The 15,253-nt window shown below is 39.1% G+C and overlaps 3 protein-coding genes across 4 annotated transcripts; all 3 read left to right on the forward strand.

The window, feature by feature from the left end:
- Positions 1-2,754: 2,754 nt before the first annotated feature.
- LOC113155247 (CD209 antigen-like protein E) lies at positions 2,755-6,620 on the forward strand. Its single transcript, XM_026349865.1, has 6 exons — positions 2,755-2,911; positions 3,519-3,617; positions 4,243-4,353; positions 5,576-5,718; positions 5,848-5,966; positions 6,360-6,620. Exons 1-6 carry the CDS (start codon positions 2,800-2,802, stop codon positions 6,502-6,504), a joined length of 729 nt encoding a protein of 242 aa, XP_026205650.1. The 5' UTR covers positions 2,755-2,799; the 3' UTR covers positions 6,505-6,620.
- A 1,389-nt stretch (positions 6,621-8,009) lies between these two features.
- On the forward strand, positions 8,010-9,772 carry LOC113153575 (atrial natriuretic peptide receptor 1-like). Its single transcript, XM_026347263.1, has 4 exons — positions 8,010-8,028; positions 8,130-8,278; positions 9,407-9,475; positions 9,590-9,772. Exons 1-4 carry the CDS (start codon positions 8,010-8,012, stop codon positions 9,770-9,772), a joined length of 420 nt encoding a protein of 139 aa, XP_026203048.1.
- A 747-nt stretch (positions 9,773-10,519) lies between these two features.
- On the forward strand, positions 10,520-14,707 carry LOC113155234 (CD209 antigen-like protein E). 2 transcript variants are annotated; one of them, XM_026349842.1, is made up of 6 exons: positions 10,520-10,677; positions 11,214-11,339; positions 12,189-12,299; positions 13,511-13,653; positions 13,783-13,901; positions 14,295-14,707. In XM_026349842.1, the coding sequence occupies exons 1-6, from the start codon at positions 10,554-10,556 to the stop codon at positions 14,437-14,439; spliced, it is 768 nt and encodes a 255-aa protein (XP_026205627.1). In that variant the 5' UTR covers positions 10,520-10,553; the 3' UTR covers positions 14,440-14,707. The 2 variants fall into 2 exon arrangements, with proteins under 2 accessions (XP_026205627.1, XP_026205626.1); XM_026349841.1 differs by lacking the exon at positions 10,520-10,677 and having other exon boundaries at positions 10,687-11,339.
- Positions 14,708-15,253: the final 546 nt, after the last annotated feature.

A 15,253-nucleotide genomic window follows, 5' to 3' on the forward strand; every position in this document is an offset into this window, starting at 1 on the left:
GCTGCAGAGAAGGTTTTACTGACTTTGTTCTATTTTAAGTTTACTCCTGGAGGGGAGTTAACAGACACAGGACGAATGAGACTGAATGTCAGGTGAGTGTGACAGGGAGCAGCAGAGTCAGGTGGTGAAGCTGGACAGATTAAACAGAAGGGGAGAGAGAGGTGAAAAGGTGAACCAGGAAAGAAAAGGTCCAGGGACATCTGGTGGTAAAACATGAAATAACATCTAGTGGAACTAACGGGGGAAGAGGATCAGACTGACAGGACTAGAACCAGGGCACTATGGTGACTAGTCAGTATAGATGATAAAAACCACTGAGGCACGTTTATGATTTGGGAAAAAGTCCATGTAAATATAGTTTGATTTAATGTTGTTAGTCTGTTACTTACATGTTTCCATCAGGTATTTCAGTCACAGTAGAAAAAGATCAGCTTCAGACCAGATTCAACAACCTGGAGAACATTTACTATCAGTCACAGACTGAAAAGAAGCAGCTGCAGGATCAAATTACAGGAGAGAAATGTTTTATTACTGTTGTTAGTGTTTAGACAAAGCAATCTGAACTTGTCATGAGCGGAACAGGTTTGAAAAAACTTTTTAATTCTAAACATTTTATTATTTCTATTTTGTTTTATTATTTTTCGGCCAGTTTGGAAAAAGAACAGAACAAATTCAACAACCTGAGTAAAAACTACCAACTACTCCAGGACAAACGTGCAGGTACATGTTTAAACAAGTAATCAAAGGTCAAAGGTCAGGAAAAGATCTTTTAGCATGAAATGTTTTTCTAAATGTTAAAATGGTTCCAAACTAAAAATCATGAACCATATTTTAAAATAATAAAATGTCCAATAAAACATGTAGGTTGAATCAGACACTAACAAACTGAATAAAGTATCTGTGGTTGTGGTTTGTTCTGCTGCTGCTTCATGATTCTCTCTGACTCAGAAACAGACGGTGAAGACTGGTCACAGAGACGTTCAGTCAGGTTTCAGCTCTTTTGTTTCCCAACATGTCGACAGGAATTCAAACTGTTTGTTCCACTCAGTGTTCTGAGCTGCAGCCGACATTTATCCGTTTCTGCATCAATGAGGATCCAGAGAAAACGGCGACACCTCCAGGTCAAAATGCTCATGACAGCCTGAACGTGTCTCATGAAGGATGGTCTGATACAGTTTGTGTACTGACAGTTGGACATATCAGAAATGAATGAAGTGGAGCACATACTGAGCATAAACCCTCAGATACACAGTCCAATCAGAAAAAGCTGCACGACCACCAGCACTGATTCACAGGCTCGAGATGAGACTCGACCCACAAAACAGAACAGACAGTACAGAGGAAGTGAAGTGGAGCTGATTCACTCTGAGACCTGACAAACAACAGTATGTGGACACCTACTGTGTAACAGACTAATTCAGACTGATCAGTTCAAAACATCTTTCCTTCATCATCTACAGAGAAACTCTGCTGCTTCCTGTTTAGTTTGCACCAAACTTCCTGCACTGAATGAATTTCTGAAGTCAACGTGGGTCTTTCTCCTAAATTTGTCAACACCTCAGAACATCCCCCAGACTTTCGGGTGGCTGTGGTTCAATAGGTAGAGCAGTTGTCTGCCGATTGTAGGACCGGTGGTTCGATTCCCGGCTGCCATATCACCTTGGGCTTGATACTGAACCCTAAGTTGCCCCCGGTGAGTCAGATCAGCTGCATAGCAGCTCTGACATCGGTGTGTGTGTGAATGGTTAAATGAGACGCAGTGTAAAGCACTTTGAGTACCAGTTAGGTAGAAAGCACTATATAGGTGCAGAACATTTATCATTTACTTTTAGTGGACTCCACTGTTTTCTTCTTAACATGATTAAAAGATAAATGTTTGTGTTTGTTAAAATCGTAAGAGTTTGAGTTTCTCTTAAAGCCACTGAAAACAGCAAAGATACAATTATTTTTATAATAATTATTATTATTACAGTTTTGTGTTCATACTTTGTTAAGATGGTTTCACAGAAACTAGACGCTGCTGCTTCTAAAGAAAAAAAGCCACAAATTGAAGTTTATTTTTATCCATCAGTCACACAGGTTCTGGTCTTCGTGCTGCCACTTCCTCAATGTTCTCTGAACGCAGAAAGAAGGCTGACCTCAAAACAGTGACAGCACCAGCACAGTATAAGTACTGTAGTACTACATTTATAATAGTCACTGTTCTACACACAGCAGAATAATAATTAATAATTGATTAACATAGAGCAAAGAGACAAACATTTAAACCTGATGATAAAACAAGAGCAGAAGTATAATTATTACTCCCTGATTATAAAATTCCTAAGTAGGAGGCTGAAAGTTGCTTTATTGTGAAACTTTTATTCCAGTATCCATGTTTTTAAATACTTCTCTCATCAGTCATATGTGTCTGAATGTGTCTCCTACAGAGCTGTACGTCGCATCATGCTGTAATAAACAAGGACATTCACTACAACATGGATATAATGGTGAGAAACAGATTTCCAGGTTTCATCAGGACTGTGTTCTTCAACTATTTTACTTTAAGGTGTCAGAGTCAGAGTTGAATTCTTTTCTACCTCTGCAGCCTTATGTGTGCTAGAGGTTTACTTCAAACCACAAACCTCAGCTACAAGTTATTTTTATGCACAAAAAATAAAAGGAAGTTCGACTTCCTGCTACTTTCTTGATGTTTAATAAACCACACACACAGCTGTTTAAGCACAGTATACTGTATATAGCACTGCTCTTACAACCTCCATTGTTGGTGTTTGAACTATTCTAGCAGCAGAAAACAAGATGTCTTCAGATATTTACGTCAACCAAGATTCATTAAAAAAGGTGAGATGCAATCGAGGAGCAGAGGACATGGAAATCTATGTGAATGAGGATTTTCAGTCACAGGAAGGAGGTAAGTGAGGAATGAAGTTTGTGAGTAAGTTTTACATTTTGAACAAGTCCAGAACCAGAAATAACACCTGAAATGAAGATTAACAGATTTGAAATTCACATCTACACTGAGCATTTAAGAGAACCTAAATACCATCTGGTATAATACAGTAACAAAACAGAGAACACAGATACTAGTGTTTCTAGGAGCTTGTACACAAAGAATAATCTAGGGTAAGTCCACCTTAACAGGCTCTGACAAAGAGACAGTGTCAGCTGCACAATTTAGTTTGTTCATCAGTGATCCTACATTTACTGTGAGACTTGAGAGTAAAACATTATAACAGCAGAGGATCATGGGAACTGTAAGGTTTGAGTCAATGTGGACTCCACAGGACAAAACATTAGAACCTCAAATAATAAATCAGGCTGCAGAACAGGAGCAGACACTGAGTGTGGGAGTGTGGGAAGTGCTGAGAGACGGAGAGAAAGATAAAATGTGAAGTGAGAAAAGATCAGACAGGAAGTCATGAAGATTTCAAAATAAGTCCTGTTTCAGGACAGGAAGCCAGGGGACGATGATAACAGGTTGTTTAATTCACTTAACCTCCTCTGTGTTCTGTCTGTAGGACCTCACACTCACAGGACGTCTCTGAGAGGAGCTGCTCTGTGTCTCGGAGTGCTGAGTCTGCTGATGACGGCTGGGATCATCGTCCTGTCCACACTCTGTAAGATCAACCAGCTGAACACTGATTAATATAAGTTAATAAGTTATATTATAATATCAATATAATATAACTTCATCATGAGCTGGTTTATAATAGTGTTACAAAATAAAGATTTAAAGACTTATTATACAATATAGGACTCATCGTCACTTCATTTTCAGAGTTTAATGTTTCACTTCTCTCTCATTGACTCATGAATGTAGAGTGTGGGTGGGGGGGTAGCTGTCCAGTATATTGAATTTGAACTGTAGCACCACTTCTAAACAGACGGTGTCAGTCGTACAGATGTTTAACAACTGGAACATTAATATAAGAGGCAAAGGTTTTAGTTTGGTTGAGTCAATATGAGACTTCATCAGAGTGAGATATAAACATCAGGTGAGGAGTTAGTTCCTGGATACATGTCAGTTCATTGCTGGTGTTGTGATCCAGCAGAAAAACCAACATGTGACAGACTCAAACAACCTCAAACTGCTGATCTGCTCCTTGGTTCTTGATGTTAGCTGATGTTTCAGCTGCTGTCGGTTTCTCTCTGTATCTGACAGTGAAGTTCAGTCATGGCTCAAACTTAATTCTGTCTTTGATTTAGGAACAATCGTTGTGCTTAACGTTGTGTTTCCATCAGATATTTCAGGCAGAACAGAAAACGAGCAGCTTCAGAGCAGCTTCAACAACCTGAGCAACAGATACAATCAGTCAGAAAATGAGATAAAGCAGCTGCAGGATCAAATTAAAGGTAAGAAATGACGATGATAAATGATTTAATTTATAGAATTTGACTCTGCGGTTATGTGTCCTTTTACGGTTTCATTTAGTAGACGCTTTTATCCAAAGCAACTTACAAGGGTAGGCAGGGTGAGCGGACCCCTACTGGAGGTAGGCCACAGATGGGATTTGAATCCCTGTGTCCCACATGGGAGGTGGTGATGTTACCACTACACCAATGAGCTGCTGTTGTAATGATGATGAGTGTGTCACTGTTATATAAAGTGCAGTTGCACATGCACAACATTTCCATTTCATTGTACGTACAAAGCATCTGCACTACAATTATAACCTAAATGTAACACCCCCCACAATAACTCCCATCCACTATATGTACCAGAATAAATGTAGGCAGAAAAGCCCAGTAGTTTAACATCTAGTCCAACTTCCATTCCAGACCTTACCATTTTCATTCTATTGAACATGGACCATCAAAGTTCAACCCGTTCCCACTTAGTTCTCAAATATTTCCCAATCAAAAATCTCAACTTGTAGACTAATTCAACACTCGTGGATTCTTGTCTATATTCTCACAATTCAAGACAGCTTCTTTTGAACTATGTTATCTTCTTTGAGAACGGTCTCTTACAAGGCACAGAAGAGGGAGGGGCGGCCAGATGTTGGTGAGCCAGCACAGACTCAGCATGAGCTGACCACCGCTCTGAGCCACGTCTGCTGGGTGGTTTTCGCAGCAGCACCTCATGGCCGCTCTACCCCCCTTCTGCCTCTCGGCTGATGTGAATCATCAACATCGCTCCATCACACTTGACCACCACTCTCTAGTTGAGTCAAGGAGGAGGGGGTCAATGGTGTGTTCACTGACACTAATGGACAAATCCTAATTGGACGTTCTACCTTGTGTGACTGGCTAATTTACACTGTTCACGTGAGAGGAGACGACGTAAAAGCATTTTACATTTTAATTTACAGAGCATAACGTAAAAAGGACTGGCTCTTAACTAAGACTTTGACCCTTTGTACCATTCGTGAATGTAACGTCACTAACATGAAGCATACTTAGGATGTATGTAGATAAACCTTTAGAATACTTTTTGACAGGAACAAATACAGAAGGTGAAAGTCAAAACTAAAAGTGATGTTACTGAACTTTGTGTTGGTGTTTGTATAAAAGTCTTTTACAGATTGAATAACAAACAATAAATAAAGTTATAAAACTCTTGTTTGACATTAAGGGAAGTTGTGTCCTGAAGGATGGAAGAAGTTTGGATGCAGCTGTTACTTTAAATCCAGTAAGAAGAACATTTGGGTTGAAGGCAGGACAGACTGTGAGAGCAGAGGATCAGATCTGGTGACGATTAACAGCAAAGAGGAACAGGTGAGTGTGTTTGTTCAAGTCACGCTGATGGATTTATTTTTCAGACTCACAAGATAATTTAACATGGAACAGAAAAAAAAAGAGTTCTGAATGTAAAATAGTAATTATTGTCTTTTTTCTCCAATTTAGGATTTTGTTACCAGTTTGAATGAGAATGATAAGTTCTGGATCGGTCTAGAGACAATAATAAAATCTAAACCTAATGAGTGGGAATGGGAGTGGGTGGACGGATCTCCACTGACAGAAACGTGAGACGGTTTTTATTTCTATTCAAGTCAGTTTTACAAATGGAAATATGTACATGTTGAATTAAAAACAACAAAACAGTGAAGTAAGCTGGAGTTAAGCTGTTCTCATCTGCAGTCTGTGATGAGGTTAAGTAACAGTAAAAAATGTGTTCAAACCACCGGTCACAGTTCAAGTTACTGAATGTGTGAGCAGCTCTCTGTGTCTTCAACCTCAACATTTAGAACTACTGAGACTTTAGTTCCTTTAATCTTGTCTAACGTGTCTGATCAGATATTTGCCAGTGATCTTTTTGTGTGGAATTGTCTGAAATATTCAAAGTGAAGTTGTTTAAATGTGAAAATAAGGAGTTCCAGTACATTATAAAAAAGGTATGTATTTAATTTGTCTCACAGGTCCTGGGCAGAGGAACACTTGAAGTTTTACCCAGAGTGGTACGCTGTAACATGTGATCCACAAGGAAAATGGAAGAAAAACCACTATGATGATCGTGTTTCTGTTCACTGGATCTGTGAGAAAGAGATTTTCAGCTTCATCTGATGACGGAGAGTAGAGAGTAGTGTTTGTAGTGTTGATGAAGCTGTTTGTTAAATCAACGCAAAGACATTTAGTCATTTATCGCTTTTATCCAAATGGACTAAGGAGTTTTTGCCTAAGGACCCCACTTTAGGTCGCTTTTCACTTCGTTGTCCAGTCACATTTTACAACATTGTTGCTTTAAATGTTTCTTTTGACTTTGAATTGAAACCCCTCATTTGACTTTTTACAGTTTAGAATCACTCTGAACTTTAATGATTCCTCGTTAGAGACTCTGTCAGTAATAAATATTTTAAGAACTTAATCTGGTCTTGTTGGTGATTTTCTGGGTTCTTGTAAGTTTCACATAATTATTATTATGATTATTATTGTTATTAAATTAAGTTATTACTTAATGCAGTTATAATAACTACAGGTAAATACATTTAACTAATACATCCATCTACTAATTATTTGCTAAAGGTGTTACATCAACTAAGGTATTCTCATAAACACTACTTGATATTCATAACTATCCTATTAACCGTAATTACTATGGTAATAAGAATCAAAAAACAGTCAAATAATACACTATATAACACTAAGTAGCTGTTAAGAAATCTCATGACCATTAAAGTTTACCTGCTCTTTGAGATATCAAGTTTTATTAGTTGAAAATCATTTGTGTCAAAGCAGCACTTGTTTCGATGCCTCATGTCTTCATGTGAAAAATGATGTGACCATCCCAAATAAAGCTCTATTACATCACAGTCGTACAGAACATTCAGTGTGATTTTCATTCTGCTTAATCAGAAGCAGAGTCTATTTTAAAGTCATCTGGTTTCATAATGCATCATGCAGCGATGACAGTTACACCAATAGTAACATGTAGACATGTTTATTTACATTCACTACATCTTTCTCTGATTTATTTCACCCACTGATGTAAGATCAAGGATTTAACCAGCAGATGGTGACATTATTGACTCTTCTCTGGTTCCACTGGACCAGTTTTCACTTCTCCACACAGATCTAGTCCTACAGAGAGAACTGCCTGTATCATCCTCATTTTCTCAGAGTCAGCATCTACTTACATTTAGCTAGAAGATTATAATCAGGAGAGAGAAACACCTGTTCAGTTAGTTTTACTGAATAAACTCAAACTGATCGTTTTAAATCTAATTGGTGTAAATTCTTAACTTGAACCATGTGAAATCTACTGATGGAACATAATGTAAGAAAAACTCTTTTCATCAAGGATCAGTTAGTTGGAAAAATACACTTATATATAATATGTCGTCTTTCATTTAGTGTAAATAGTTTGATGTGTCAAGTGTTGGTGTCATGATCCACTTCCTGTCTGACTCTGACTTTAGTGTGATCCACCACTGGTACTGTCTGACTCCTCCCTCATCCTGTGCTCTGCCTTGACTGTGTGTTAACTGTCACCTATTCAGTGTCACTGCTGTCAAAGAACAAAGACCAACAAATTACATTGTAAAACGGAGCTCGGGTCCTCTACCAGAGGCATGGGAGCTTCTGGTAGAGGTAGCTCAATCTTGTACTTAGAGCTTGTTCCTGTGCTGCCATGATTATCTTAGCTGTTCTAGTACCACTGTTGTCATTATCTTCCACGTCATGTTCTGAAGGATGGAAGAAGTTTGGATGCAGCTGTTACTTCAAATCCACTAAGAATAAAACCTGGTCTCAGCGCAGGACAGACTGTAGGAACAGAGGATCAGATGTGATGATGATCAACAGCAAAGAGGAACAAAAAGCTGCTGCCTACAACAGACTGGTAACAGAGAACTTCCTGTTGCCCACATTAAAGAAGTAGAGTCTGCTCTGTCTCTTCCTCCACCACCCACCCTGATTCTGATCACCTGCTCAGACCCACAACCTCTCACCTGTACAAACTGTGGTCTGTCTGTCAGGTGGTCAGTTCATTTAGAGCAGCTGAAGACGAACATCTCAGCAGTAGCACGACATGATGTCTTCCAAAGCTTCGGCACACGCTCCTGTCTCAGGCTGAGGTTGAAGAGGTGCTGTAAGATCCCACAGAGCTGATCAGCACAGGCCTTCATGTGACTGGACTGATGTTCCTCTGGACGTCAGTGTAGAGAATCCATTAAAGAACATGAACCATATTAATGGCTGCACTGGGTTCCTGATCAGTCTGATTCTGTTTCTATGTAACGCCAAACCTTTGCACAGTACTTATCCTCTCACATGTTGATAAAGGATTTGACTTGACTTACACTCAGGAAGTGCAGCACAGATCTGTAACTACAGGGCGCCATCCAGTGGTGGAGAGCAGTATTACAACAACACTGAACACTGGTACATGTTTCAGTTTTATGAGGTGTAAATAATAATAATAATAAAAATAATAATAATAATAATAATAATAATAATAATAATAATAATAATAATAATAATAATAATAATAATAATAATAATAATAAATTAATCAGCAGGGTTTTAAAAATGAAGAATGAGCTGCTGAGCGTACAGAGGTGGGTCGGTTGTTCCACCATCGTGGAACCACAGAGCTGAACAGTTTAGCCTGGGATCTTTTGAGGTGAGGGGACCACCATCGTTGTTCTCTCTCAGACCACAGTGAGCGAGAGTCTTGTAGACCTGAATGAGGGAGTTCAGGTACCGGTGCTGTCGAGTCGACCACTCTGTAGGTAAGAGTCAGGACTCTGAACCTGATGCAGCAGCTCCATGAAGCCAGTGCAGAGATCTGAACAGTGGTGTAACGTGTCCTGTTTACGGATCAAACATGAGACGTTCTGCTGCGTTTTGGATCCTCTGCAGGTTTGATGGTGCAGCTGGTGACACCGTCAGTAAGACACTGAAGTAGTCAAGACCACATATGACCAGAACCAGAACAATAAGTTGTGTGTATCATGTTTTTCTGCAGGTCGTGACCTTGCTGAAAGACCTTTACACCTGTTTTGATGCCATCATTGACAACTTTGATGTTTACAAGGTTAAAGACACCGTGCTAAGCTAAGCTAGCAACGTCCTGCAGTTTGGGGTTTGTAGGAGAAAACTACCAAGTTCACATTTGAAACAGTAAAAAACTGAAAACCTTCTCCCTCAGGTGGAGACCATTGGTGACGCCTACATGGTGGTGTCAGGTCTGCCGGTCCAGAATGGTAAACTATACACCAGGGAGGTGGCCTGGATGTCTCTGGCTCTGCTGGACGCAGTCAAGAGCTTTAGGATCCAACACCGACCAAACCAGCAACTGAAGCTTCGCATCGGCATCCACAGCGGTCAGTGAGAGTCTGAGAGTGTCAGTCAGAGTCAGTGTCTGTGAGTATCTGTGATGGTTCAGTAGAGTTACTCAGATATTGTTGAAGTGAGCAGAGATCAGGGACATGTGAGATGACACGAGTGTTAGAACAGACAAGAAGCAGAGAATCAATGAACCAGCATCATCAGGATTCACTCAGAGTCCTGTTTAGTTTGCACCAAGCTTCCTGCACTAAATCAATTTCTAAAGTCAATGTGGGTCTTTCTCCTAAATATGTCAACACCTCAGAACATCCTGCAGACCTTTAGTGGACTCCACTGTTTTCTTCTTGTTTAGGGTTAGCTAACCCTAACCCTTCAGTTCATTGATGAGGGGGTGAAGTGTGTCACTTGTTCACTCCACTCAGATCTGAACCTGGGAACTGAACTAGTTACCTTCTGGTTAAAACCAGCTCATGGAACCAGTTTGAGTTTCTCTTAAAACCACTGAAAACAGCAAAGATAAAAACACTTCCTGTTTTCTATTAACCTAATCTGTTATCTGTCTGGGGATTATTATTATTTTCTCTTTATAATTACAGTGCTGTGTTTATTGTCAAGATGGTTTCATAGAAACTAGACGCTGCTGCCTCTAAAGAAATGAAAGCCACAAACTGAAGTTTTATTTTTATCCAACAGTCATATGAACATATAGGAGCTGACCACAAATCGGTCACAGCACCAGCACAATATAAATAGTACTACATTTATAATATTCACTGTTGTAGAGCACAGAGCACAGTAGTAAGAGATCAACATAGTGCAACACGATGTCATCAGAGAAGAAGGTTAGATTCAACAGACGGGTGAAGAACAATGGAGAAAAGAGGGAAACTGAAGAACACATCTACGACAATGCAGAATATCTCGATGACGTTCAGTCGCGAGAAGGAGGTAAGTGAAGAATTCTGATAAACCAGCGACTCTCGTCCATCTTTGTCTTTAAATCATGTTGGACTAATGTGTGAAGCCAGTTTTCTAAACTCCAGTGAACTGCAGCCATCAGACATTTCATGAACAGTATCAACATGTGTGTTTTCTAGATTTAGTTAGTTGGATGATGTTCTACCAACAAACTGTACCTGAGCTCTGTGGGTAGAAGATGTCTCCTCAGGTCTATTTCACTGGTTCCATTATTTTTATGAATTAAAGTAACAGTTGACTGATCAGTGTTGAGTCAGTGGAATCATCATCAGCTCTGTGCAAAGAGCAAGTAGACGGCAGGAAGAGGGGAAAGTCCCGCATGACAGTCTGTGGAGCTTTATACAGGGAAGAGAGAAACTGTGAGTCAACAGTTCAGTTTGTCCATCATGGATCATCTCAAATGTTCGAATCTTATGAAGAAAAAGTTACGATCAGAACAAGAATGATGGGTAATACCTACGAAAGCCATGTTGCTTCCATCAGCTGCTGTGTTTTTGTCTCTGTAGGGCCACACACCAACCATCACCTTCCAGTCCAAAGACCAAGTTCAAAGTTTCTGAGAGGAGCTGCTCTGCGTCTCGGAGTGCTGTGTCTGCTGATGACGGCTGGGATCATCATCCTGTTCACACTCTGTAAGATCAACCAGCTCGGAGCAACAGCATAGCAGGAAATATTAAACCAGGTCCCACGAGGACAAGTAACATATTTACTATACTAAACAATAAAATGACCTCTGACCTCCACAAGCAAAAGAAAATGAAGGAGCAGGGCAGGAAGTGGTATGTCAAAATAAAAGCAGGGAAACGGAAGTCACGCAGGAGACCATGACACCTTCCATCACTCTAGCTCCAGTATTTTCTCAGCAGTGGGTATTTATATCAGGATAAGTTAAAAAGTTATATTATAATATCAATATAATATAACTTCATCATGAGCTGGTTTATAATAGTGTTACAAAATAAAGATTTAAAGACTTATTATACAATATAGGACTCATCGTCACTTCATTTTCAGAGTTTAATGTTTCACTTCTCTCTCATTGACTCATGAATGTAGAGTGTGGGTGGGGGGGGGGTAACTGTCCAGTATATTGAATTTGAACTGTAGCACCACTTCTAAACAGACGGTGTCAGTCGTACAGATGTTTAACAACTGGAACATTAATATAAGAGACAAAGGTTTTAGTTTGGTTGAGTCAATATGCGACTTCATCAGAGTGAGATATAAACATCAGGTGAGGAGTTAGTTCCTGGATACATGTCAGTTCATTGCTGGTGTTGTGATCCAGCAGAAAAACCAACATGTGACAGACTCAAACAACCTCAAACTGCTGATCTGCTCCTTGGTTCTTGATGTTAGCTGATATTTCAGCTGCTGTCGGTTTCTCTCTGTATCTGACAGTGAAGTTCAGTCATGGCTCAAACTTAATTCTGTCTTTGATTTAGGAACAATCGTTGTGCTTAACGTTGTGTTTCCATCAGATATTTCAGGCAGAACAGAAAACGAGCAGCTTCAGAGCAGCTTCAACAACCTGAGCAACAGATACAATCAGTCAGAAAATGAGATAAAGCAGCTGCAGGATCAAATTAAAGGTAAGAAATGACGATGATAAATGATTTAATTTATAGAATTTGACTCTGCAGTTATGTGTCCTTTTACGGTTTCATTTAATAGACGCTTTTATCCAAAGCAACTTACAAGGGTAGGCAGGGTGAGCGGACCCCTACTGGAGGTAGGCCACAGATGGGATTTGAATCCCTGTGTCCCACATGGGAGGTGGTGATGTTACCACTACACCAATGAGCTGCTGTTGTAATGATGATGAGTGTGTCACTGTTATATAAAGTGCAGTTTAGGACATGCACAACATTTCCATTTCATTGTACGTGCAAAGCATCTGGACTACAATTATAACCTAAATGTAACACCCCCCACAATAACTCCCATCCACTATATGTACCAGAATAAATGTAGGCAGAAAAGCCCAGTAGTTTAACATCTAGGCCAACTTCCATTCCAGACCTTACCATTTTCATTCTATTGAACATGGACCATCAAAGTTTAACCCGTTCCCACTTAGTTCTCAAATATTTCCCAATGAAAAATCTCAACTTGTAGACTAATTCAACACTCGTGGATTCTTGTCTACATTCTCACAATTCAAGACAGCTTCTTTTGAACTATGTTATCTTCTTTGAGAACGGTCTCTTACAAGGCACAGAAGAGGGAGGTGGTGAGCCAGCACAGACTCAGCATGAGCTGACCACCGCTCTGAGCCACGTCTGCTGGGTGGTTTTCGCAGCAGCACCTCATGGCCGCTCTGCCCCCCTTCTGCCTCTCGGCTGATGTGAATCATCAACATCGCTCCATCACACTTGACCACCACTCTCTAGTTGAGTCAAGGAGGAGGGGGTCAATGGTGTGTTCACTGACACTAATGGACAAATCCTAATTGGACGTTCTACCTTGTGTGACTGGCTAATTTACACTGTTCACGTGAGAGGAGACGACGTAAAAGCATTTTACATTTTAATTTACAGAGCATAACGTAAAAAGGACTGGCTCTTAACTAAGACTTTGACCCTTTGTACCATTCGTGAATGTAACGTCACTAACATGAAACATACTTAGGATGTATGTAGATAAACCTTTAGAATACTTTTTGACAGGAACAAATACAGAAGGTGAAAGTCAAAACTAAAAGTGATGTTACTGAACTTTGTGTTGGTGTTTGTATAAAAGTCTTTTACAGATTGAATAACAAACAATAAATAAAGTTATAAAACTCTTGTTTGACATTAAGGGAAGTTGTGTCCTGAAGGATGGAAGAAGTTTGGATACAGCTGTTACTTTAAATCCAGTAAGAAGAACATTTGGGTTGAAGGCAGGACAGACTGTAAGAGCAGAGGATCAGATCTGGTGACGATTAACAGCAAAGAGGAACAGGTGAGTGTGTTTGTTCAAGTCACGCTGATGGATTTATTTTTCAGACTCACAAGATAATTTAACATGGAACAGAAAAACAAAGAGTTCTGAATGTAAAATAGTAATTATTGTCTTTTTTCTCCAATTTAGGATTTTGTTACCAGTTTGAATGAGAATGATAAGTTCTGGATCGGTCTAGAGACAATAATAAAATCTAAACCTAATGAGTGGGAATGGGAGTGGGTGGACGGATCTCCACTGACAGAAACGTGAGACGGTTTTTATTTCTATTCAAGCCAGTTTTACAAATGGAAATATGTACATGTGGAATTAAAAACAACAAAACAGTGAAGTAAGCTGGAGTTAAGCTGTTCTCATCTGCAGTCTGTGATGAGGTTAAGTAACAGTAAAAAATGTGTTCAAACCACCGGTCAAAGTTCAAGTTACTGAATGTGTGAGCGGCTCTCTGTGTCTTCAACCTCAACATTTAGAACTACTGAGACTTTAGTTCCTTTAATCTTGTCTAATGTGTCTGATCAGATATTTACCAGTGATCTTTTTGTGTGGAATTGTCTGAAATATTCAAAGTGAAGTTGTTTAAATGTGAAAATAAGGAGTTCCAGTACATTATAAAAAAGATATGTATTTAATTTGTCTCACAGGTCCTGGGCAGAGGAACACTTGAAGTTTTACCCAGAGTGGTACGCTGTAACATGTGATCCACAAGGAAAATGGAAGAAAAACCACTATGATGATCGTGTTTCTGTTCACTGGATCTGTGAGAAAGAGATTTTCAGCTTCATCTGATGACGGAGAGTAGAGAGTAGTGTTTGTAGTGTTGATGAAGCTGTTTGTTAAATCAACGCAAAGACATTTAGTCATTTATCGCTTTTATCCAAATGGACTAAGGAGTTTTTGCCTAAGGACCCACTTTAGGTCTCTTTTCACTTCGTTGTCCAGTCACATTTTACAACTTGTTGCTTTAAATGTTTCTTTTGACTTTGAATTGAAACCCCTCATTTGACTTTTTACAGTTTAGAATCACTCTGAACTTTAATGATTCCTCGTTAGAGACTCTGTCAGTAATAAATATTTTAAGAACTTAATCTGGTCTTGTTGGTGATTTTCTGGGTTCTTGTAAGTTTCACATAATTATTATTATGATTATTATTGTTATTAAATTAAGTTATTACTTAATGCAGTTATAATAACTACAGGTAAATACATTTAACTAATACATCCATCTACTAATTATTTGCTAAAGGTGTTACATCAACTAAGGTATTCTCATAAACACTACTTGATATTCATAACTATCCTATTAACCGTAATTACTATGGTAATAAGAATCAAAAAACAGTCAAATTATACACTATATAACACTAAGTAGCTGTTAAGAAATCTCATGACCATTAAAGTTTACCTGCTCTTTGAGATATCAAGTTTTATTAGTTGAAAATCATTTGTGTCAAAGCAGCACTTGTTTCGATGCCTCATGTCTTCATGTGAAAAATGATGTGACCATCCCAAATAAAGCTCTATTACATCACAGTCGTACAGAACATTCAGTGTGATTTTCATTCTGCTTAATCAGAAGCAGAGTCTATTTTAAAGTCATCTG

The sequence above is a fragment of the Anabas testudineus genome, chromosome 11 (genome assembly GCF_900324465.2).
Source record: "Anabas testudineus chromosome 11, fAnaTes1.2, whole genome shotgun sequence".
In the NCBI taxonomy this organism is placed as follows: Eukaryota; Metazoa; Chordata; class Actinopteri; order Anabantiformes; family Anabantidae; genus Anabas; species Anabas testudineus.

Excerpts from the sequence above, each read along its gene's own strand:
- LOC113155247 (XM_026349865.1), top strand. The coding sequence starts at position 2,800 with ATGTCTTCAGATATTTACGTCAACCAAGATTCATTAAAAAAGGTGAGA. Across the intron at positions 3,618-4,242 it reads CATCGTCCTGTCCACACTCT|ATATTTCAGGCAGAACAGAA; the intron begins GTAAGATCAACC and ends TGTTTCCATCAG. Across the intron at positions 5,719-5,847 it reads TTAACAGCAAAGAGGAACAG|GATTTTGTTACCAGTTTGAA; the intron begins GTGAGTGTGTTT and ends TCTCCAATTTAG.
- LOC113155234 (XM_026349841.1), top strand. The coding sequence starts at position 11,027 with ATGACAGTCTGTGGAGCTTTATACAGGGAAGAGAGAAACTGTGAGTCA. Across the intron at positions 12,300-13,510 it reads GCTGCAGGATCAAATTAAAG|GGAAGTTGTGTCCTGAAGGA; the intron begins GTAAGAAATGAC and ends TTTGACATTAAG. Across the intron at positions 13,902-14,294 it reads GGATCTCCACTGACAGAAAC|GTCCTGGGCAGAGGAACACT; the intron begins GTGAGACGGTTT and ends TTTGTCTCACAG.
- LOC113153575 (XM_026347263.1), top strand. Across the intron at positions 8,279-9,406 it reads CTGCTGCCTACAACAGACTG|GTCGTGACCTTGCTGAAAGA; the intron begins GTAACAGAGAAC and ends GTTTTTCTGCAG. Across the intron at positions 9,476-9,589 it reads ACAACTTTGATGTTTACAAG|GTGGAGACCATTGGTGACGC; the intron begins GTTAAAGACACC and ends CTTCTCCCTCAG.